This window comes from Chiloscyllium punctatum, chromosome 37 (assembly GCF_047496795.1).
Source record: "Chiloscyllium punctatum isolate Juve2018m chromosome 37, sChiPun1.3, whole genome shotgun sequence".
Taxonomy (NCBI): Eukaryota; Metazoa; Chordata; class Chondrichthyes; order Orectolobiformes; family Hemiscylliidae; genus Chiloscyllium; species Chiloscyllium punctatum.
This window is the reverse complement of record NC_092775.1, coordinates 25014812-25040402: the sequence shown is the minus strand read 5'-3', so window position 1 is coordinate 25040402 and position 25591 is coordinate 25014812. Positions and strand designations below refer to the sequence as shown.

General features: G+C 39.9%; 1 protein-coding gene across 7 annotated transcripts in view; it reads right to left on the bottom strand.

Annotated features, from left to right (window-relative positions):
- The window catches only part of l3mbtl1 (L3MBTL histone methyl-lysine binding protein 1), an 83273-nt gene that overhangs the window by 35936 nt on the left and 21746 nt on the right, over nucleotides 1-25591 (bottom strand). For all 7 annotated transcript variants that reach the window (XM_072556480.1, XM_072556484.1, XM_072556481.1 and 4 more), the window contains 5 exons: nucleotides 16507-16657; nucleotides 14898-15045; nucleotides 11768-11882; nucleotides 7796-7890; nucleotides 3155-3259 (listed from right to left, as the gene is read on the bottom strand). In XM_072556480.1, the coding sequence (XP_072412581.1) occupies nucleotides 3155-3259; nucleotides 7796-7890; nucleotides 11768-11882; nucleotides 14898-15045; nucleotides 16507-16657 (614 nt within the window). The remainder of the gene's footprint in view (nucleotides 1-3154; nucleotides 3260-7795; nucleotides 7891-11767; nucleotides 11883-14897; nucleotides 15046-16506; nucleotides 16658-25591) is intronic.

Below are 25591 nucleotides of genomic sequence, written 5' to 3'. Positions count from 1 at the left end.
AGCAACTTCAATGATTCATGCGCTTCTACCGACACCCCTTATAGCCCTGCATTCCTTTTGGAATTGTGCCCTGTAATTAGCATTATTTTGCTTCATTCTGCCTACCAAATCTTAGTTCCTTGCATGAAATTCTATCTGCCTCATGCCCTCCCATCACGCTCCTCTTGTTTATCACCATCCTCCTTAAAGTTCACAATCCAAGATTTTTTGTTGCTTGCAAGTTTTGCAGTTATGCCCTGTACACCCAAGTCTGACTCATTAATAAATATCAGGAAAAGTTGTGGTTCTAATACTGACCCCTGGAAAATCCACTGTATATCTTCTTCCGGTCTCAAAAGCAACATTCCCCCTGGCTCTCTATGTTCTGTCAGTTAGCAAATTCACACCCATACTGCTACTGTTCTTTTTATTCCATGGGGTTTTATCTTTGCTGACAGATCTGTTCAGTGTCACTCTGTCAAATGCCTTTGGGAGTCTCCACACATCATATCAACTGCACTACCCTCAGCAACCCTCTCCATTACCTCATCAAAAAGCATGACCGAGTTATTAAACATGGTTTGCAAATAAGTTGCTGGACTTATTCTTAGCCCTTTTTTTGAACAGGAGTGAAACATTTGTAATTCTCCAGTCTTCTGGCATCACCCTTGTTTCTAAGGAGGCTTTGAATATTATGGTCAGTGTCTCTACAATTTCCACCTTTACCTACTTCGCTCAGTATTTCTGGATGCCATCTCATCCTGCCTAGGTGATTTATCCAGCCTTTTTTAAGAACTTGTGCATGACACAGTGGCTCAGTGGTTAGTACTGCTGTTTCACAGTGCCAGGAACCCGGGTTTAATTCCACCCTTGGACGACTGTCTGTGTGGAGTTTGCACATTTTCCCCATGTCTGTGTGGGTTTCCTCCATGTGCTTGGGTTTCCTCCCACAATCTAAAGATGTGCAGGTTAGATGAACTGGCCATGCTAACTTGCCCCATAGTGTCTGGGAATGGCAGGCTAGATGGGTCAGCCATGGCAAATGCAGGGTCACAAGGATAGGGTAGGGGGAAGGGTCTGAGAGGGTTGCTGTTTACAGGATCAGTGTGACTCGATCAGTTGAATGGCCTGCTTTAACATTGTAGGGATTCTATTTTCCATTTATCAATATTCAGCACATCCTGTCCATTGATGTCCTCTTTCAGTATGGCTTTTGCAGCAACTTTTGCCTTGGCAGATGCAAAATGTTCATTTAGTACATTAAGAATGCTCTTTGTTTCCATGTATACATCTTCTTTTTAGTCCGCAATTGATCCTATTTTTCCATTTACCAACTTTTAACTCCAAGCCCAATGTTAAAACATTAAAACATGCACTGCATCACCAATTGCAGTGAAAATTCACTGTGGTCTAAACTTTTATGCCTCTGGTTTCTGTAAAGCTGCTTCTGGAAGAAATTTGTCATTCCAACATGTCACTGGGGTTTGCGAGGTCCTTAACTAAGTTCCCCAATGAGGCAGTCAAGTAAGAAGAGTCACTGACGCCGTCCCAGGTTGTTGGATTCCTATAAATACAAGGGGTGATAAACTGCAAGCCCACAGTCTGCATGGAACAAGTAAAGGATGTTTTTTCAATGGGAAAGATTTCTATTCATTTCATGCTCACCCTTTTTATGATTACAAGTTGCTTGTTCTTCAACCAGTACATGTTTACAAAGTTAAAAGTCACACAACACCAGGTTATAGTCCAACAGGTTTATTTGGAAGCAATAGCTTTCTGAGCATTGCTCCTTCATCAGGTGGTTGTCCACAACCACCTGATGTAGGAGCAGTGCTCCAAAAGCTAGTGCTTCCAATTAAACTTGTTGGACTATAAACTGGTATTGTGTGATTTTTATCTTTGAACACCCCAGTCCAACACCGGCATCTCCAAATCATGACATGTATGCTTACAGCTTATTCTTCATGTGAACCTAGCCTTTGGAACAGTGAGCCTTCTCCTGCAGCTACCTTTTCCCTGTAATTGTATGTTCTACATGTACGTAGGGAGGATAGCAGAATAATTAAATATTGAGTTATCAGGTTCCTTCAATAAGTGGCATGTGGTCACTTCGCAATACAATACCTTCACCACATCATCAATATAAACAATGTTGTCAGGTACCTTATAAGGAAGAATAAATATTACAGGGATTGGTGCAAGCTATTCAGGAATAGAAGGTTATCTCATCAATAGTTTCAATGGAAACCTGAGTTTGAGAAAGGGTTTTAAAGGTGAAAAGTTATCTTATTAAAGATAGGTTTTAATTAAAAAAACAAACTGAAGAACTGCAGATGCTGGAAATCAGAACCAATGAAAATAGTATTTGCTGGAAAAACTCAGCAGGTCTGTCAGCATTCGTGGAGGGAAAGCAGAGTTAACATTTTGGGTTCAGTGACAAATCCTCAAAACATGGTTTGCACAAAAGACTAAAATACGAATGCTGCAGGCAATGTCAAGACAGAGTTAAGAGGGTGGAGCAAGGTATGGAGGAGTTGTAAACAAGGATGAGGATTATAAATTTAGTATGTTGCAAAACAGTCAACCAAAATCTGCATCAGAAAATTCATAGGATTTGCAAGTGCCTTCTGCACTCTTCTGCAGTTAAGGTCTCATAGAATTTAAGGGATTTAATTCATATTATCTAATTGATACAATCTTCAACTTCCTATGTCAACCCACTAAATTATTTCTGCCATTTACTGTCCTTTGTATGTTGACAATAGTTTTGAGAAAAAACATTCATTGCAGTTGTCACAATAAATAAAATATTCAAAGATTAATGAAGTAATTCTGATTACACATCCACTTGTCACATACTTGTCTCACAGTACATACAAATTCACTAATGTACTGTATTCTGAAATGAATTTCAGCTTGAATTTCAACAGCTCTCAGATAGATCATTGTCAGGGGGCTCACTCATCAAAAAACAATCAACAGGAAACTCTAAAACTAAAAGCCAGCAAACATATTCAATAAGTGAAATGGCTCTTCAGGAACTGACATTTTTTTCTGTTCTTTATTCCTTCACTATTTACAACCTGAACCTGTTCATTCCATGCAGCAGTTACTCAATTTTTTATAATTTAAATGTATAAAGGTACAATCAAAAATGAAACATTGCTTCCAGTACCTCAAACACGGTGAGTACAAAGTACATTGATGGATGCGTAGGATCAATACCTTCTAACTTCATTCCTGCTCTGAAACCATTTTTATTCAGTGGGAAGGACTGATACTGTTCAAAACAAGATAATTGCAGTTACATTGTAAAACAATTACAATATATTACCTTGACCGCAGTGAATTTAAATATTGACATCTAGCTTCAATAACATGCTCCTCAACTTTGACACTCAAATATATTTCAGTTAGTTTTTGATCACTAAAACAAAGAGTTGTCGTAAACATGGTAGTGCCTGTTCTGTAAACTTCTGTGGTTTTAAATAGATTATACACTGACATACAGCAACATCTACCACCAAAGGCAGAAGTTAGGAGTCTGCTGAATATGTTTAACCAAGCCTACAAGAGTGAATGTTTTCCTTTTACTTAACTCCTCAGATTGGTACACTCAGGTTGTGTGCAATTCTGGTCTCCCTCCTACAGGAAGGATGTTGTAAAACTTGAAAAGGCTCAGAAAAGATTTATAATGATGTTGTAAGGGTTGGAGGGTTTCAGCTATAGGGAGAAGCTGACAAGGCTAGGGCTGTTTTGCCTGGAGCGTCGGAGGCTAACCTTACAGAGGTCACCTTATAAAATCATGAGGAGCATGGATAGGATAAATAGACAAAGTATTTTCCTTAGTTTGGCGGAGTCCAGAATAGAGGGCATAGGTTTAGGGTGAAAGGGGAAAGATATAAAAGGGACATAAGGGGCAACTATTTCATGCAAAGCAGGGTGCATGTATGGAATGAGCTGCCAGTGGAGGCTGATACAATTACAACATATAAAAAGCATCTGGATGGGTATATGAATAGGAAGGGTTTAGAGGGATATGGGCCAAGTGTTGGCAAATGGAACTAGATTAATTTAGGGTATCTGATCAGCATTGACGAGTTGGACTGAAGGGCCTGCTTCCATGCTGTACATCTCCATGACACTTAGAGACAGTTTTGAAAGTTGTTTTATTTTCAATACATTATGTACTTGAAGATATATAAAGTTAAGGAGAATCAAGCCAGTTAGACCTTTTCAAACAACAAATAAATGGTCATTTTTATTATTCAGTAAATTCAGTAATAATATGAAATGATACACACACACACACACACACACAACAATGTTAATCTTGAGGTTCCACTGAAACTGCAGCCAAGGTAGCACTTCTTCAAGAGTCAATCTCTTTTGGATTACAATCAATAACTTTCCAAAAGAGGGTTATGGCATTTGAAATTCCTTTTATTTTAACATTACCCATCTCTGTGACATATTCCAACATGTAACAGAGTTAGGATCCAAGCTTAAATAAACTGTTGAGAGAGATATTATTATTCCATTTTTCAGGCGTTCTTGATGTTAATGCCTTTCCTCAGCAAGCAGACATTCTTGTAATATTCTGGTTTCCTGGGTAAATGTTTGGTCATATGACAGAAATGGTACACTTTGGGGATAAGTAATTTTAACAAAGAAATCTCAATCTCCTAGTGTCAAGACTATCAAGATGCCATCAAAACAGAAGTCTTCAGCCCCTTCTTTGCAGAATGTGTTTTTCCTTTGTCTCTGATAGTTTTCTGCAGATGTAGTGATTGTTGCTCATTGTCTTTAGGCTTTTTCCTGAGTTGAAACAGGACAGTCAGCTATGAAAAGTAAATGCTGATATTGCCAGCGATACCTACATCCCATCGAGCCTGCTCCATTGTTCAACATGACCAGATCTGATCCTCCATTTCAAAACCACACTTCTATTGAGACAGGATTTCAATATCCACTCCTGCTCATTTGTGATGTTAGAGATACCATACTCAATAGCAGTCCTGGTAGTATCATTAAGGTGTATGTTTAAGCTGATGGATGGTGTGCAGGAATTCTACGATGGTGCAAGCTCAGAGTGAGCTCCTCCTCCTGCAACACTGCCTCTAATGTATCAAAGGCACTGTCAGTGATAGAGATGGCAAACATGAATTAGAACTATCAAGAAGGTAAGAAGTTATCACTGTGCACTCATCCATCTTTCAGCTGCTATTATATTAAGTCAATGTGACTGCGTGTTGTATGTCACGTAGCTGTGTGATACACTGTGACCTCTTCAGTCTACAAATTAGAAATCTAGAGAAATCAAATGTCTGGAGACTTGTTGACCCACACAAATCACAGACTCGTCACTCACAGCACTCGAAAAAATCACGGAAGTAGTGAATGTAATGACATGGAAGGTTATTCTAATGGGCCTACATCAACTGAAGCTGAGACCAACAATCTTTGGTTGTTACAATGAGAAGACTGCAGGAGAGAGAGTGATAAGGATACAAAAGGAAAATAAGTTGGTCAATTGGGAAGGAGTTCTCAAGCCTTTTGCACCAACAGTAAATTACCAATATTTCTGTGAACTTAAATGATCTCAGATTTTTTGATATTGGTGGTTTAGTGTATACTTCTTACCTTGTCTCAGTCTATTGGAAGTGCTAATTCTGGATTATCTGGAATCACCTGTTCCCTCAATGTCAATAACTCCTTTCAGTACAATGTAATAGTTTGGAAACATGGAAGATACATTATTCTGATAAATAAAATGTTTTGTCACAGTGTTATATCTCAGATCCATATTTATATCCAGTTTACCCATCTGAGGTGAGGTATTCTAATGGATTTATCTAAACCAGAAAGTTCCAAATTCCAATTATGCTTTGTTGCTAAGTATTCCAGAGCAGAGAAAGTTAATTCTGACAGCAGGTAGGTGGGAGAAATCTCCCTCTTCATCTACAAAAGCCAATACTTGGTTTATCTCCAGTGGTTCTTCCTCAGCAGCTCTCGGTATGCATTTGACTGGAGGACCAGCGCTAGTTATCTGCCTCCCGCTTGCATTTTGCCTTTTCTTCTCTTGCAAGGTGAAAGAGAAACCAGAGTTTGATAAATTAACTGTGTCCAAAGAATTGATGGGCAGCATTTATGGATGTCATTGTGTTGGGCTGGTTGTGACAGTGCATTAAGGCAAGAGAGTATCAGTGGTGTATGGTCAGATGAGGATTCGTGAAGATGTCCGAATGGAAAGGAATGGGTGCACCTGCCAGATGTGATGCTACATTGAGAAGTATGCAGGAGATTTGGAAAAAAAATGAAGTGGTTCTGGGTCAGATGTGATTAGATTAGATTACTTACAGTGTGGAAACAGGCCCTTCGGCCCAACAAGTCCACACCGCCCCGCCGAAGCGTTACCCACCCAAACCCCTACATCTACATCTACCCCTTACCTAACACTACGGGCAATTTATCATGGCCAATTCACCTGACCTGCACATCTTTGGACTGTGGGAGGAAACCGGAGCACCTGGAGGAAACCCACGCAGACACGGGGAGAACGTGCAAACTCCACACAGTCAGTTGCCTGAGGCGGGAATTGAACCCGGATCTCTGGCGCTGTGAGGCAGCAGTGCCAACCACTGTACCACCGTGCCGCCCACATGTGCTTTAGGATATTCTAAATCTGTCATGTCATTCATATTTCCAGGTTTGTTTGGGTCATTAAACCTCTTCTGTCATTGAACTCAAGCATATGGCACCGCACTCCTGCTGGTGACCTCCTCAGCAATTTCCAAACATGCCTTTTTGCCTGCTCTGGCTGACATCCTCCTCCCATTAATAGGGAAGACAGTCAGCCACAATTGAATGGCAGAGAAAACTCAATGAGTTGAATAGCCTAATTTTGCTCTTTTATCTTATCGTCTGCCAGCAAGCCCTCACACCCATTACAACATCTCTAGATGGGCCTGGTTGAAGGACTGAGCTGCTTTGCTATCTTGTACATTCAGCGGTCCCAGTTTTGGCTCCATCAACACATTCGTAAAACATCACTCCCTTTAAATGAAGTTATTTTGAGACAGTAGTTCAATAAGTGCACAGTCACTTTCAAGGATTTTGTGCATGTACAATATTTATCCAGAAAGTGCGGATTCTCTGAAGTGCGCACAGTGTAGGCCTGTGCAGCTCAATGGAAACACTGTTCTGTCATGTTTCAAGTTTTATCCAGGCATGGTCCCTTAAAAAAGCAGAGCTGTAACAGCTTAACACGAGACACTGCCGTGGCCATTCATTTTCATTGTTCAGGAAACTGATGCGAAGTCAGATGCGAAAGCAGTGCCTGAAGTAAAAAATGACCTACTGCTGAAACATACTGGAACCATGCCACTCCCAATGTGTAACTGGATCTTCTATGACTCAGAATCTAGGAAAAACCCAAACCCCATTGCCATCTTTACACCAACAAAAATGAATAGATACTTAACAATTAACCTTCAGAAAGCACAGAAGACATTATTTCACCTTATATTGCAACATACTGTGATGGAAACATATAGGGCCCCTTATTGTTTTGTAAAGTGAGGAAATGAAAAACAGGGAAACACTATAAAATAAGATCCACCAACAGCCTGCGATCTTACATGTTGTAATTTTGCAGGAGTTCTTGTTATGGGCAGTTGATAATGGTAAATGTGCCTGGAAAAAGGATAAGTAGGTCTGAACTATATGAATATTGAGTCACATTGAATAAATTTCTTATGTTAGTCGATACTGAAGCTAACAAAATAATAAAGAAGCAAATGTGAATGAGTATTACCTCACGAAAGAGCTTGACAGGAGCAGCAATAGCCTTTTCTTCTTCTAAATATAAAGCCCAAGACCAGATTTTGTTCTTTTCAACTACAGAGGCAGCTAAAAGAAAATAAATTGAAGATAAATGGTACTCACTTCGCTTCTAAAATTTCGAAATATGTATTTTTAGGAATTCAAAATAGATCTAAACACAGTTTAACTGGCCTGCGATAACTATTTTGAATGGGAATGTTAATCCTAATGTGAATTTAAGTTCTGCTTGTGAATTAATGACCTTACATTCAAAATCAAAAATATCTTACAGTACCTAGCTCTGCAATTATCAAGCTCTCAAGATGTAGGTAGTCTAGAGTTTTATTAGAAACTAATCAAATTTATTCTGCCAATATTATTAGCTCAACCAATATCTCAAAGCTTATCATTCAATTCATTGCTCTTTGTGGAACTTGGCCGAGATCAAATTGCCTGATGTGAATTTCAATAAAGCAGTCAACATTCTTGAAAGAACTTATTGGCTGTGAAGAAGCCTAAGCTGCAGAAATCACTGAAGCAGACAGACCAGCAATGGCTATGTGTGGGATTCGGAGCAGCAGCACTGAGGTGAAAAGGCAGCAGTGAAAACCAAGGGATGCCAGAAACAGAATGGCAGCAGAGCTGTGGGGCAATTGGAAGTGATGGCAGTGAGGTTAAAAGAAGCAGTGAGAGTGGAGAGGTCCCAGAAATAATCAAACCAGTGGTACAGCTGCGTGGGGCTTGGAGTGGTGACAGTGAGGTTAAAAGCCGAGAAGTCACAGAAACAAAATCAAAATGTGATGGCACAAGACAGCAGATAGGTGATTGGTGGGTACTTCTCTCTCATCTCATGACTGGATATTGATTTAAGTTAAGACTGTAAATACAGCTTAAGACACCTTTATAATTAATAATTTAGAACTCAAAACTAAATTTCTTCACTGGACACAGTTAAGGAGTTCTGGTTATCTGACATAAACAAGAAAAAGATTGTTCTAGTTTATGCTTAATTAGGAATATGGATAAATTAAAAGCAAGTGTTCATATTCAATTTAGTTAAGATATGTCTTGAAAGCTATGATTTCTACAACCTGCACTACGTATAAAATCCTCAGCACTCCTAGCAGTCTGAGTGACCGTGTGTTCAGGAGATAACTCCAATTGAAGCAATTTAAGCTCCAGTCTTGGAATTTGAGGAATAGCTGGGGCCACTGAAGTACACTGATGAGGCCGAGCGATCCATGGATATGTGCTTCATGATGTGGTCATTCCACAGCTTATGGAAGTGCAGACAGAGGAGGAATAGCAGACCACCACTCAGAGGACCAAGCAGGTAGAGCTGGAATCCCCTGTGTGTACCTTATTCACAAACCATTTTTTGGCCTTGGAAAACAGTGAGAATGACAGTTCTTCTGTGGAGGCCAGTTAGTGCCAATCCCCCATGGCACTATGGGGGTGGTGGCAGCTATTTGTGAATGGAAGAGGTGTAGTACTGGGCTGGAAAATGATATCTTCAATCCAGACCATCAAGCATCATATGTTAAGGGTTAATTACCATGGCAATGGGCAATTGAAAGAAATTGAAGTATGTGACAAGCAGGCCTAATGCAAAAACAGCCTGCTTTGATTGGGAGGCAACCACGTGCCATCGATGGAAAGAAGGCAGTGTAAGACTCACTTGTTTTTTTTATATACAAGTGTGTACAGGTATTATATGTGTGTGTGCATATATTATGTAGCTTAAGCTAATAGTTTCACTCAATTGTTCATGCCTTTAATTTATTTCAGTAGATTCAGTTTATAAATATTCAGATTGATGAGCCTGTGTCTTGTGTTGATCTTGATCAGACCTTAAAGAACCCGTTAAGTACTTTCAGCCTAACAATACAGAAGGAATTGTGGAAGGCCACACAGTGTTAGGGGATTTGTTAGTGAGGGGAATAGACAGATGCTTCTATAGCCATAGATCTGGCTCCAGGATAGTGTGTTGCCTCCCAAGTGTCAAGATCAAGGACATCACAGAATGGCTGCAAGGTATTCTGAAAGGGGAAAGTGAACAGCCAGAGGTTATGGTCTGTGTTGGAACCAATGACATCAAAAGAAACAGAAAACAGGTCCTGCAAGCAGATGTGAGGGAGTTAGGCAGGAAATTGAACAGCAGGACTTCAAAAAAGTAATAATTTCCAGATTATTCACAATGCCACATTGTGGTAAATTTAGGAATAAAAGGCTCGAACAGTTAAATGCATGGTTGGAGAGATAATGCAGGAGGAATGGCTTCAGACTCCTGAGGAGTTGAGACCATTCCTGGGGGAAGTGAAATCGGTCAGATCTGAACAGGAAGAGGTTCAACATCCTATGGAAAGGCTTACTAATGCTGTTGGGGTGAATTTAAACTAGACTGCAAGGAGATAAGACCTGATAAGTACTTCAGAGAGGATAGAACCTAAGATGGAATTAGAAGCTGAAACATGAGTAATTGAGTCTGGAAGGATGAGTAAAAATGGGGTAGATAAGAAAGATGTGAGTTTAGCAAAGCTAAATGGAATATATTTTAACGCAAGGAGCCTGAAGAGTAAGACTGATGAGCTAATGGCACAAATAGCTATTCTGTTGTACACCCATGAGCATATGACCAAGATTTGGCTGGAAGATGGTCAAAATTGGCAGCTGAATATTCCTGGTTATAGAATATTCGCAGAAGATAGAGAGAGTGATAGAAGAGGAGAGGTTGGTGGGGTGCGGGTTTGGGGGGTCCCAATATTAATTGAGCAACCAATTATGACAGAGAGGAGAGATAATATCTTGGAAGGATCATCAAATAAGACCAAATGGGTCAGTGTAAAAGGTACAAGGGGTAAACATGCTGTTGGATGCATCTCCTAGGGCCCCAAACTGTCAGGGAGAGTCAGAGGAGCAAATACATAATCAAATTTCAACAACAATGCAGCAATAGTGGGGGATTTTAATGATTTAAATATTACCTAGGATAATTCAGGGATGGATCAAAATTCTTAAACTGCATCTGGGAAAGTTATTTTAGCCAGCATATAGAAAGCCCAACAAGGGAGAGACAAATTTGGAACTAATGTTGGGAAATGAGCCAGAGAATGTGAAAGGAGTGTCTCTGGAGGAACATTTCAGCCATGGTGATGTAGGATAGTTATGGAAAAGGATAAGGATGATCCAGTGGGAGATTGGAATTCTCTTAACAAAAGGATGGTTGAGTCACCCTTGAAGCAGTATTTAGATATGACGATATTTAGGCATTGATTTAGCCTCCAAAGCTATGGGCAAAAAGCTGAAAAACAGCATTAATGCAGTCTCACGTTTGTTGATCAACACACTCATAATGGGCCAAATGGCCTCCCATTCTGCTGTAAAAGCCCATGTGACAATGTGCCTCTAAAAAATACATCACTTATACTGATATATAAACAACAGTGATGCACAAGTGTGACTTGCCCTCTAATTTTCTCATTCTAAAAGTCTGACTGTCTTCCACTTGGTGCCAATTTGACTTCTCAGCTAAGATTGAAAATATTGCCATGTAGGGCATTTATAAAAGTTGTCATGATGATGTAAGACTTAGACCTGTGATTTTCAAATTCCATCATCCAATTTGCTACTTTGGACTTTCATGGGCTGATGTGGCTTTAAACAAAGAACAAAAATCATCAATTTACAGGCATCTTTTGACCACACGTGGTCCAAGTTTCAATGTGGATTTGACAACAGCCAGCTGAGCCAATAAATTCAATTCAATTCAATTCAAGTTTCATCCAGAATTACTTCAATTTGATGATGAGGACTTTAATTGACTTGAGTAGCATTAATTCAGTTAAACAAGGAACATCAACTTTCAAAAATATAAAAACTCAATACAAAATAAATTATATTTCATTTTTCTTAAACTAGATTAATTTGTTTCAATAGGAACAGATCATTGAAACTCAGAACATACTCTGTCTAGGGACTGTATAACTGGATTCATTCAGTCGACTTTGTCTACATTCCGTGTGACTGTTGTCATCCATGAAGTGTGCCCTGATATTTTTAAAATCTTCTTTTTTCTCATCCTGTTGTGGCATTCAAAGAAAAGTCAGATTTAGGTTTTGTCACATTTGCTAAATGTTTCATGATCAGAATGCAGATATCCTTTCACATTGATGAATGTCTTTATATTCTTAATACTGTAAAATAACGTTAAAGCATAAGCTCTGTGGAGCAGAATTCTGAGAAAGAGCACAAGGAATCATGATAAAGAAATTTGTCTTTATGTATAAAATTCAAGTCTCATTCTATGGTATATCTCTGACTGTGTATTCTACACATTCACACTCACCCTCAACAAAATTTCCACAGCTCACCTAAGGTAGGTTTATTTTTATTTATTTCTAAATTATTTTTATGTTACACATGAAGGGTTAGAGCTTTCAATGAATAATATGAGTAGTCTAAAGATATATCACCTAACAACTGACTCTCTCTTCACTCATCTTACCTGGCATGCCAGCCATATGAATAGGTGCACAAGCCATTATCACAATGGCTGACCATTAAGGAACAGAACGGTAGTGTGCAAGAAACTACTTCTGCTAGTTAGGGAATCTAGGGCTGGAGGCAGTCAAAAAATTAGAGAAACTCTTCTGAATGCAATGTGTGGTAGAAGTTTGGAACATTTCCGTGCCACCGTGGGCAGCACTGTGGCACAGTGGTTAGCACTGCTGCCTCACAGCGCCAGAGACCCAGGTTCATTTCCCGACTCAGGCAGCTGACTGTGTGGAGTTTGCACATTCTCCCCGTGTCTGCGTGGGTTTCCTCCGGGTGCTCCGGTTTCCTCCCACAGTCCAAAGATGTGCAGGTCAGGTGAATTGGCCATGCTAAATTGCCCGTAGTGTTAGGTAAAGGGGTAAATGTAGGGGAATGGGTTGGTTGCGCTTCAGCGGGTCGGTGTGGACTTGTTGGGCCAAAGGGCCTGTTTCCACACTGTAAGTAATCTAATCTAATCTTCCATGCCCAAAAATCGAAGCTAAATTAATGACTAATTTAGAACTGAAATAATTAGATTTTTGTTAGCTGAAGGTATGAAGGGATATGGAGCAAAGACAGGAAATGAAGTTATTTTGCAAATCAACCGTGATCTCATTGAATAATGGAACAGGCTCAAGGAGCTAATTGGCTTACACCTGTTCCAATTTCCTCAGAATAAGGAGTTTTAAACTGACTAAAATAAAAACGGAGCTGTGGATGCCAGAAATCTGAAACGTTGACATGGGAATACTGTGGTGTGTTGAACTGGCAGGTACCTGGAAGCTCAGGGTCATTTTACAGGTGGAGCGTAGGTACCAACATTTTGACTCAGGCCTGCTGCACTGCTGTAGCGAGACTCAACTCGAGCTGGAGGAACAACACCCCATCTTCCATCTAAGTACCTTACAGCCTTCAGGAGTCAACACTGTGTTTCACATTTCAGAATGTAAACACCCTCCTCTATGTTCCTTATCCTTCTCCCACACTCCTAGATCCTGCTTTGTATGGGTTGAACACAGCACAGTCAACCCATTTTCAATCATTTGCATTTCTGATAGCACCATATCCAGCATTTATGTCTTTCTCAATCTATTATCAACCTATTATCAACTATCAACTAGTGGGCGACACGGTGGCACAGTGATTAGCACTGCTGCCTCACAGCGTCAGAGACCCGGGTTCAATTCCCACCTCAGGCGACTGACTGTGTGGAGTTTGCACATTCTCCCCGTATCTGCATGGGTTTCCTCCGGGTGCTCCGGTTTCTTCCCACAGTCCAAAGATGTGCAGGGTCAGGTGAATTGGCCATGCTAAATTGCCCGTAGTGTTAGGTAAGGGGTAAATGTAGGGGAATGGGTGGGTGGCGGGTCGGTGTGGGCTTGTTGGGCCAAAGGGCCTGTTTCCACACTGTTAATCTAATCTAAAAACCTCTTTGTTTTCCTATCCCTTTATCTCTCTCCAGGCACAATCTCCGTGTATCCTTGTCTCTCTCTCTTTCTTCCCCCCCCCGCCCCCACCTTTCATCATCAGCATGAATACCATACATTCTCAACTCATTACTCATTCCCAGCTATTTTCAGTTCTGACATAAGTCACTAGATTTGAAATGTTTTTCTCTGTACAAATGAGAACTACCAAGTTTCTCCACCATTTTCTGTTTCTGTTTAAAGTTTCAACTGAGTTGACTCTTACTTCCAATTTTTCTTCATCTCAGTGAGTCATCCCAACAACATTCCACCTGGTGCATTATAAATTGGAAATTGGTTTTGAACTTGTGGTTGTCTCTACACTACATGTTGGCAAGTGTTCACTTGCTCTGTGGCATGGCAATTCAGTAGACCACATTCATGTAGCTGATTACTAACATTTTAAAATGAGAATGAATATCACTTTTAAGTTATTTAAAGAAATTTTCCCAGAAATTAAACATCTCTATTTGACTTGCAAATGTATTTTTTATCTTCCACATATAATGAATCATGAAGGTATGTAAATGATCACTATTGAATTTCTCAAACAGAGCCAGCTAACATATTAGTTGCTGTCATATGAGATGGCAGAGGGTACTAAAGGTCTCCTGGAAATGCTTGTCAGCACCTGAACACAAACCAGAAAAGCAGCTCTGATTTATATGCCTAACAACAAAACAACCTTATAGTTAGGAACATGACATGAACTGAAGTGTGGGGATCAGAAGGTCCTGTAGGATTTTCTATCCATTAAAATTAATGGACTCAAAAGCCTGCCCTGCTATCAAAATGTCATCCTGGCCAGCAAAGTTCTTTGTTCAAAATGTATCTTCACAAAAAGTTTGTCTATACTAAATACAAGAGAAAACATACAGAAATGTTAAGATAACCAACATGAAGAGACCACCTCCATAAATCAGGTGATGCATTATGCTTTCAAGTTCACAGATTTACTTTCAATTAGCAAAGTTCTCAGTGTGACACAACAGCATTTCTGTGTATTCTTGAAGGTATTCAGAAGTACTTAAAAATTGTCATGATTTCATGCATAACAAAATTGTATCAGTTAAATATTGGATGAAGCATACCTACCACCTGCTCTGGCTCAGTCAACTCATAATCATATTCTTCATCTGATTCTGAACTAGGGCTTAGGCACACCTTCCTTTTTCTCTTTTTAACCCGTTTAAGTATTGCTCCAGCACTTCTCTTGATTGCTGCACTTCCCATTCTGAGCGATCTGTTAATTAATCAAAGCAAAATTGTATATTTTTGCTGTTTTTATAAAAACATATACAGAGGATTAGGAGATATGGTGCCACCTAACTGAAGTTGTTAAATTGACAATTTTATAATTAAACTAGTTAAATAGTTTTGAGAATGCCAAGCATATCCATTCATATCTCACCAGATACTGATCAATATAATTTTAGGTAGAAATCAGTTTGATGTATGCGCTAGCCTCTGTGGACAATAAAAAAACTTCTTAATTTAAACTCACTAAAAACCTGGTCACACCTTAAATCTTCTTACATACAATGAATCACTTTGTGTGTAGTATATGACTTGGTTTAATGAGGAAGATTACAACTACTTTCCACAAAGCAAGATTCAACAAACAACTAATTGATTGATTATTTAGTCAGCTTTACATCACATTGAGACAAAAGCCTCTATTATTCCCTGAATAGTGCCTTGGGATTTTTAGCATCTTCCTCAGTAGAAAGAAGCAGCTCAGTTTAACAACAACTCAATATTACCTTGGAATGGCAATCTAGAGTGTGAGCTTTAGGTTTATGTTTAGAGCTTGAATTCCCATGCCCCTCTGAGGGGCTAGAGTGCCAATAACTGTTCAATTTTCTGCTTATTTTATCTTATTCCATGAGAACAATTCAAGTTTAATGACCAAACTACATATCAGAAATTTAAGAATTGGAATTACATTGACTCTCAATCCCCTTTCCTCCACTGAGATTATGTTCAGTTTAGTGGGTTTCTCTGTAACACTTAAAGCTTAAGTGCTGAAATCATCAGAGTTGTCATGGTTACAGATAGTGTTCATTTGATGAGAGCATCCACACAGCTGTCTGATTTGTTTTTCAATTGCCAGCAGCCTGCTCGAAAATATTTCACATCAGTCTGTGATCCTAGTTTGTGAAATCAATTCACAATGCAGTATATGCTTTTCTGTGCCAGGATGTAAAATTATTGAAATGTTCCAAAGCAATTTAGGTTCCTTTTTTCAATATGCATTAATTTTTCAACCTTTCCATTAGTTTCTGTGATATTCCATTTGCTAGTCCATTGAGAGTCAATATTTCATTTTGAGTGACACCTTTTACTATGGGGTTATAACATAAGGCTGGGTAATTGAAATAGTTTAAGGTCTCAATGCACCAGGCAGATTAGGTCAGGGATTCAGGTCCTTTTGTTGGTACTATACTTAGACATGTCTAAATGCACTGACCTACAACTTCAGGTTGGATCGGGACTATTATCCATGTTGAATTATACTTTAAATTGGGTGATTCATATGACCAGTAAGAATCAATAATACTGAGATTATCAATTACCTGGCACTTTATTTGATCCATCAAATATGCCCTACCATTATGTTGCAAAATTAAAGTTATACTCTAACCATTACCAAAAATGGAAAGATCAACAGTATGAAGAATGTATCCAAATGTAACCATCTTACTTCTCTTTAAATTGCCGCAGGCAAAGCTCACTGCAGAACCTTCTATTGCTTCTGATTTCATTCACTGTATAAGAGTGACCACAGTTCACACAGCAGCAGGCACTTTCTATATGTGGCAGCTCATTCATGTAAGACATACCTGTCTGTTTCACTGTGAGAAAAAAATAATAGGAAAAATATATATATTAACTAAAAGACTTTTCTGCTAAATTGCTTGCATATGTGATATTCACCAGCAGAACACACTCTTTATTTTTAATTACTGACTTGTTAATGGCCCAGAATTTTCAATCAGAAGATAGTTATTGCTGAAGTATATCCTGGAAAATGTTCCACAAGGCTACTTGGAAATTGTAGCTACCTGGGATTTTCCTCGGAAGTTTAAACTTCCAACAGTCAATTACTCTGCATCTGGGACCCTCCACAAAAGTCTACAAGTCTGAATTAAAGGACTCCAATTCACTTACCTGAATAATTAGCTACCCAAGAAAAGCTCAAACCTTGAAACCTACTCTAACTCCTGGATAACTATAAAACTGGCTCCTCCACCCAGCTCACCTGATAATACCCCAACACAATCTCATCTAATCACACTCCAAACAAGCACCCCTCAAACCAAAACTGTCCGTATCCTAGCGCCCTGATCCCACCTCCCCCAATCTGAATACCCCTCAACCTGACCCAACTAAATTCAACATCCGTCCTGACACAGCCACCCCCAACATGATACAAGATAACTCAACACATTCCAATCCAATATGCCCACAATGTAACACCTCCCAAATTTATCTGACTGCACCTCCCTCAACCTGATACCACCACAACCTGAACCCCCTCCAATTTGAAATCCATCCTAAGCTTACCACTGCCATCCCCCATTCCCTGCCCACCTGATGCACACTGACCAACCATCCCATCAACACAAAATATCACCAACAATTTGTCCTGGTCCATCCACATTGGTGCAAGGATCAAGAAAACACACCAATGCCTCTACTTCCTCAGAAGGCTAAGGAAATTAGCTTTTGCACAATGACTCTTACCAATGTTATAGACATTCCATAGAAAGCATTCTATCCGGATGCTCCGCAGCTTGGCATGGCAACTACTCTGCCCAAGACCACAAGAAATTATGGAGAGTTGTAAATGCGACCCAGTCCATCGCACAAATCAGCCTTCTTTCCACTGACTCCATCTACACTTCCCAATGCCTCAGAGAAGCAGTCAACATAATCAAAGACCCCTCCCACCCCAGTTACACTCTCTTCCATCCTCTTCCATCAGGGAAAAGATACAAAAGTTTGAAAATAGATATTAACAGATTCAAGAACAGCTTCTTTCCCGCTGTTATTGGACTTCTGAACAGACCTCTTATAGATTAGAGTTGATCTTTCTCGGCACCTCCTCTGAGGCTGTAACACTATTGATATCTTCCAGCTCAGCAAGCAAACCTACATCCAGAACCTCAACCTGAGCTACAAATCTTCTCAAAACTCGCTCACTGTAACACTATGTTTTGCATTCTGTTCTGTCACCCTGATGTCCTCATGTAAGGTATGATTTGTCTGGATAGCACATTAAACAGCACTTTTCACTGTATCTCGGTACATTTAGCAAGAATAAATCAAATGAAATCAACCCATCACCCATGTCACCCTTCCTCCAGCCTGACACTGCCACTGTGCTGGCAGCTCCTGATAAACCTGACCTTCCACCTCCTTCCCGCCACCCTCAACCAGCCAACACCACAATGGCTACACCCCACAAATAACGCAGCCTAATTCTGTCATCCACCTACCTGTCACCTAATGCCTCACCCCTTGTCTTCCTAATTCTTCAGTCACCTCCAACACTATCCCTTCATCTGCCAGTGTCCCTCGAACTAGCTACCACATTAGCCAGTCACTCAAACAGCTGCTACCCTTACCTCTCGTCCATCTATCCTGTCCCCCTCACCTGCCCACTGGCTACCCAACCCCCTGCTGAACACAATTCCCTTCCTTCCATAGCCAAAGTGCCTTTGAATCTTTATACTCAACAATACAGCAATCACTGCTGTAGAAGGGAGTCATCATTTAGCCTCAGGGCTGATCTTGCACTGTGCTGGAGGCTCCAATACTCCACATTTCTCAGGTAATCTAAAGCAGAAAATCAACTAGAAACCTGGAGCTTCAAGGAAGGTAAGCAAAAAAGGAATGGACAATCAAACTGTGATTGCCAGTGTTTGGAGGATTAGTGTTGATACAATGGACAGTGAGGTAAGTGTGCATATGTGTTATATGAACAAACACTGGTGCTCCTGTTATGTGAGGCTGAGAAGTTTCTTTGGTTTTTAATCAACCACAAACATTCTCTGCTAAGTTGAGTTAAAAATTCTTTAAGTTTTTAATACATTTCTATCTGAGCATCAATTAGGATCAAAAATTAACCTTTGTGTTTCAATTTCACACTGTATTACCATCATTTTCTACAACAACTGGCATGCAATCTTACATTTAAAGGCAGTTTGAATGTATGGTGATGCAATCTTTAATTGTCTGGCATTTTTTTATTCACATGTTAAAATCTGAACATGTAATAAACAAGATGGGAGTCAGGAGGTTGAAACAAAAACAGAAAAGGCTGGAGAGACTCAGCAGGTTTGGCAGTGGACAGAAAGCAGAGTTAACATTTTGAGTCCAGTGACTCTTTTTCAGAATGGTGATGTTTGGAGAATTTCTAAGTTTGGACTGATTTCTTTTTTTCTGACTTATTTTCAGCGGCTAGTTTATGGAAACATTGGAATGAAATGAATGTTTAAGAAAATTAAAATAGCCCAGTGAGATGCTGCAGCTTTACAATGATTTATATGACCGTGAATGAGGTGGTGCCCTCCATGCTGAGTTCCCTATTCCACTAAACTGCAATTGGGAACTACCAGGTAGGAAGCTTGGATGACAGAAGAACTCAGAGTAACTTTAGCAGCAAGCTGCTGCAGGATTCCTTCCACTTCCCACCGGAAGTCCACAATCCACTGACAGAAAATGGAGATAGATTATATTTTGCCTGCAGTTTGTAGAGGACTTCGGAAGGTCAGTTCTAAAGGATTTAGGGGAAAAAAAGGCTATGCATGTGAATCAAAATTAAGATGAATGTAATAGAACATGTTAAGAGCAAGAGTTTAAATGTAGGGATATATATGCAATGCCACTTTTCTGTCCAGAAGAGAATCAGAACATTTCAGAAATGCCAGCGAACATTGTTGCTCGATTAGTTAATTATTTTGCCTTTTATATTTGTTCTTTACAATGCATTTAAGCAATGACTAAAGTGTGTAATTGAGTGTTAAATTAATGTGTCATTCTTGTCGTAATAGGCAATAAAGAGAAAAAGCTCAACCAATCACATATACTACGATAATGTTCCAGGTACTTTTTTCCAATATGTTGCTCGCAATGGATATGAAAAAAAAGTATATAATCCTGTGGTAAATGTTGGTCTATATGTAAGATTAAAGAAAAACTGTTCTACTATGCTTTAATAAATGAAAGAGTTTTTTTTAAATTCATTCATCAGATGTGGGCATTGCTAGTATTTATTTTCCATCCTGAGCCAAGTTAGCTGAGAAGTTCTATTATTACCGAATTTGACTTTACAAAAGGTAGTAGTTATAGAGTCATAGTCATAGAGACGTACAGCATGGAAACAGACCCTTTAGCCCAACCCATCCATGCTGACCAAATATACCAACCCAATCTAGTCCCACCTGCCAGCACCCGGTCCATATCTCTCCAAACCCTTCCTATGCATATACCCATCCAAATGCCTCTTAAATGTTGCAATTGTACCAGCCTCCACCATTTCCTCTGGCAGCTCATTCCATACACGTACCACCCTCTGTGTGAAAAAGTTGCCCCGGAGGTCTCTTTTATAAAACGACAGTCTTGAAACATCCACAAATCAGTGATGTTCTTGACTAAATCCTCTTTCGTTAACCCATAATTCTTTGAAACAACAATGCAGATTTTGTCGCACGCTACACATCAAGAACTGGACAAGGCTCTGTTAAAATAGACTTAATGTTGCATTTCCATCTGCCTTTTGTTAGACTGCAAAACATAAATCTGACTCAGTCAGCAGCCCCATTAAAAGTGTGCAAATTATGTTTTGATGATATCATCTGAACCTCAAAGGCATTTTTACAAAGCAACCCTAGCAAATCACGTTGGTGCAAGTGATTGACCTCAGTTCTGCACAGCTTAGTTGTTCCCTTCCAGCTATTTAAGTCACAGGGTAGACTCATGGGATACACAGGAGTTAAAAAGGGGAAACGTCCAACTGTATTTAAGAGCAAAAGAGTAACTAGAGAGAGAATAGGGCCCTTTAAAGATCAACAGGGCCACCATCTATGTGCAGGACCACAGGAAATGAGTGAGATACTAAATGAATATTTCACATCAGAGTTTATTGTGGAGAAGGACACAGAGGCTAGGGAACTTGGGGAAATAAATAGTGATGACTTGAAAAATAAGTTTGTATACAAGATGAGGAGATGCTAAAGGTATTAAAACGCATAAAGGTAGATAAATCCCTGGAAGGTGATTAAAAGTTTCTCAGAACTTTGTGGAAAGCTAAGGAAGAGATTGCTGTTAAATGGAGCTGGATCAGAACTTTTTGCCCAACCTTTTGGCCAAAATTTGGAAACTGCTAAACGACCTTGCACACACTCTATCCTTCTGGATAGTTCTGAATTTTTATCTCCATGTGATACAGGCCTTCTTGTGCTAACAACAGCAGTTATTTACCCTTGTTTCAAATATACTGAACTGTTCACATCAAGCTCTATTCCAAGACTGTAAACCTTCATGAAGAAAATATATATCAATATACTTGAGAACCCAGCCCCCCCAGTACCACTCCCAGAACAAACCTAAAATTAAACTAAGTCAATGTCCTTTCCTTCTTAACATACACAATATCAAAATACAGATCAAAATTAAATAATCACTTCTCCACCTTAGAACTAAGCATTAGCATATACACACATACATTTATATCATCACCATTCGTGACACAGCAGTCACTTAATTGGTAGCCCATTGACATCTTAAATGTTTATTCCTTTCACGATGAACACACAGCAGCAGCTATACATATGCATACTACATACATGATGCAGTGCAACTGACCAAGGTTCCTTCAAAAACACTTTTGAAACCCACAATCTCTACCACCTAGAAGGATAAGGGAAGATGCATTACAACATCATCACCATTAATTTTCTCTCCAAGCTGCACACAATGCTGATTTGGAATTTTTGAACCTGCATTATCATGTAATCACAACCCAGAACTATCTTCCTGACAGCAGTGTGGGTATACCTATGTGAGATGGGCTGCAGCAACTCAAAAAGGCAGCCCACCACTGCCTTCTCGAAGGCGATTACAAACACCCATACCCATGAGAAATTTTTTAAAATGACATAAATAATTACCTCGTAGCCTGGTAACAAACTGGAAATAATATAAAGCTGTTCACAGGGTTTTGATTTAATGTAAGCTAAAAACAATTCTCCTGTGTGCCTCACATAAAAAATCTTGCTATGTGACAATATTGGATGTTAGACAAAAGTGTTAGGAACTTGTGACTTCTGCACCATATAAATGGTTTTCCACATTATCTACTATAACATTTCACCAATGATTTATTGCCAATATGTTTAATAACTAATAAGAATGGTTTTCTCCCTTAAAGAAACAAAATAACAAATGATTTACATTGACATGTATTCAGGCAGCTAAGCTATCTACAAATATCAATATCATTTTCATCTTCATAGAACCAGAATGGAATACTCCTTTAATTAGAATCAGGTGACTAATTAATTTGAACTATATTAACATAACTATGCATTAAAAGTAATTATCAAAGCTTTTCTAATTAGGTAGAAATGTAACAGTACGTAATTAAAAAAACATGATTCCAATTCGTTACGAACGCTTCATTGAATATTTAATGAGTAGACATATTAAAAACTAATTTCTAAATCAAAAACAGATTTGGTTTTCTTTCTTGTCATCCTGCTCCCCTCACCAATCTCCACAAGAGGAAAGTTCTCTTTGTGTACGCTTACAGCAAAATTATGAATTAATTCTTTAGTAATTGATTTAAAGCTTTGTTATAGCACACAGAAAAAATCTCCATAAGAACTCACAATGAAAAAATAATGGGCACAAATGTACACCTTACCACCAAAAAACATCCTGTAGTAGAACAATGTGCACAAACCAGACATCCCACTCAGACCCATAGTATCACTGCCAGGGACACCATCACACAAACTGGCTAAAGAACTATAGCAGAAACTGAAACACCTGATCAGCGGATCCAGACACTCTATACAATCAACACAGGAATTCTTGGACATCATCAGAAATATACACATAGACAAGGAAGAAACCATGGTCTCATTTGATGTAACGGCACTGTTCACCTCTATCAACAAAACCCTAGCCAGAGAAACAATAGCCAACCTGCTGGACATACAGAACAGACAACAGGACGTTGAACCTATCAACAAAGACGGCATACCCAAACTACTGGACCTGTGCCTCACAACACACTTCACATTCAACAACCAAATATATGAACAAATCAACGGCACACCCATGGGCTCACCCATCTCTGGACTCATAGCAGAAGCGGTAATGCAAAGATTAGAACAGTCTTACCGCAAATTCAACCCAAACTCTGGGTCAGATATGTGGATGACACCTTTGTAATCATTAAAAACACAGAAATAGAGAACACACACCGGATCATCAACGCCACACTCACAGGAATCCAATTCACTAGAGAGGAAGAAAAGGACAACCAACTCCCATTCCTAGACGTGATGGTACAGAGAACACCGAACGAAGAATTCACCACAAAGGTATACAGGAAAGCCACACACACAGACCAAGTCCTAAACTATGAAAGCAACCACCCCAACATACACAAACGAAGTTGCATCAAGACACTATTCAAAAGGGCCACACTGCAGTACACCAGAACTGCAAAAAGAGGAAGAAGAACACCTATACAATGTATTCGCCAAAAACGGATACCCTCGCAATTTCATCAACTGATGCCTAAGGGAAAGACAACGGAATGAGGACATGCCGCAACTCAAAGGACTAGCCATACTACCATACATCAACAGCATTTCCGAACTGACAGCCAGACTACTGCAACCACTTGGACTCATTACAGCACACAAACCAACAGCCACTCTCAGACAACAACTCACCAGAACGAAGGACCCAATACCCAGCATGAGCAAAACCAATGTAGTGTACAAAATCCCATGCAAGGACTGCACAAAACACTATATAGGACAAACGAGAAGACAGCTAACGATCCGCATCCATGAACACCAACTAGCCACGAAACGACATGACCAGCTATCCTTAGTAGCCACACACGCAGATGACAAGCAACATGAATTCGACTGGGACAACACTAGTATTATAGGACAAGCCAAACAGAGAACAGCCAGGGAATTCCTACAGGAATGGCACTCATCCACAGATTCAATCAATAAGCACATTGTCCTGGACCCAATATACCGACCACTGCAGCGGACAGCTGGAACCGACAACCAGAAGCGGCAGATTCAAACCACTATAAATGCCGGAGGAAACATCACAGAAGCACTTCACAGGAGGCTCCCAAACACTGAGGATGTCACCTAGACAGGGGACGAAACATCTGCAACACAAATTCCCAGCTCGGCGAACAGAACCACAACATCCCTCTAAAATTGCCCAGCAAGCCATTCAGTTCAAGGGCAGCTAGGGATGGGCAAGAAGACCCTCAGCATGTTTGGCTAGTCCAAACACAAATACTCCCAGAATCACTCAATGAACCCCCAGGGCTAACAGGCTTCACTGACAAGCAGGCTCCTTCCACCCAGCTGCAGAACCAAGAAATACACAAGGACGTAGCAAAAGGGTGACAAAGAAGAAATCTTACTCAGGGAACTTTGGTGGCACGGGGGAGAATGCACTATTTGATACATTTTCATAAATTGTACTGTTTAGATCTTGCATCTGCTTTTTCTCTCTGCATTGTCTGGAATGTAACCACCTGTATTATGCAAAACATCATGTCCATACAGGGTGTACTATGGATCATCGGCTGTGTTGAGAGATTGCTGCAGCAACTGGAAGTAGGAGGAACAAGGCAATGGGTGCTGCTGATACCACTGCTCCTCATCCTACCACATGCTTTTTCTTTCCTTGGCCTCAGTATCCAAATGTATTGGTGTAAATGAGTCGGTCAGTAATGTCTAGGGCATGGAGGTGCAGATCACATAGGGAGTCAATGCATTAGGATGGCCAGGATTAACGACCCTGTAGGTCTGTGTCCTGTTCAGAGCATGTATCTGTGTGTAATTTTATTGTCTTTGAAAGGCCCTCACATCGCTGACTCCTGCAGTCCCCTCCCTCACATGTCAAATATTTTACCCCACCCACTCTTCCTATGGTCTTAGCTATTTTTCTAAGTACAAGAACATAAGAACGAGGAGCAGGAGTAGGCCATCCAGCCCTTCGAGCCTGCTCCACCACTCAATAAGATCATGGCTAATCTTTTCATGGACTCAGCTCCACTGACCCACGCTCTCACCATATCCCTTAATTCCTTTGTTTTTCAAAAAAGTATCTACCTTAGCTTTAAAAGCGTTTACTAAAGTAGCGTCAAGTATTTCCCTGGGCAAGGAATCCCATAGATTAAAACCGTCTGGGCGAAAAAGTTCCTTCTGAATTCAGTCCAAAACCTGCTTCTTCTAATCTTGAAGCTTTGCCCTCTTGTCCTAGCTTCACCTGCTACTGGAACATCCTCTCTACTTCTATTTTATTGATTCCCTTCATAATTTTATGCTTCTCTAAGATCCCCCCCTCATTTTTCTGAATTCCAATGAATACAATCCTAGTCTACTCAGTCTCTCCTCATAAGCCAAACCTCCTCAACTCCGGAATCAGCCTAGTGAACCTCCTCTGCAGCCCCTCCAGTGCCGGTACATCCTTTCTCAACTAAGGAGACCAAAACTGCACACAGTCGT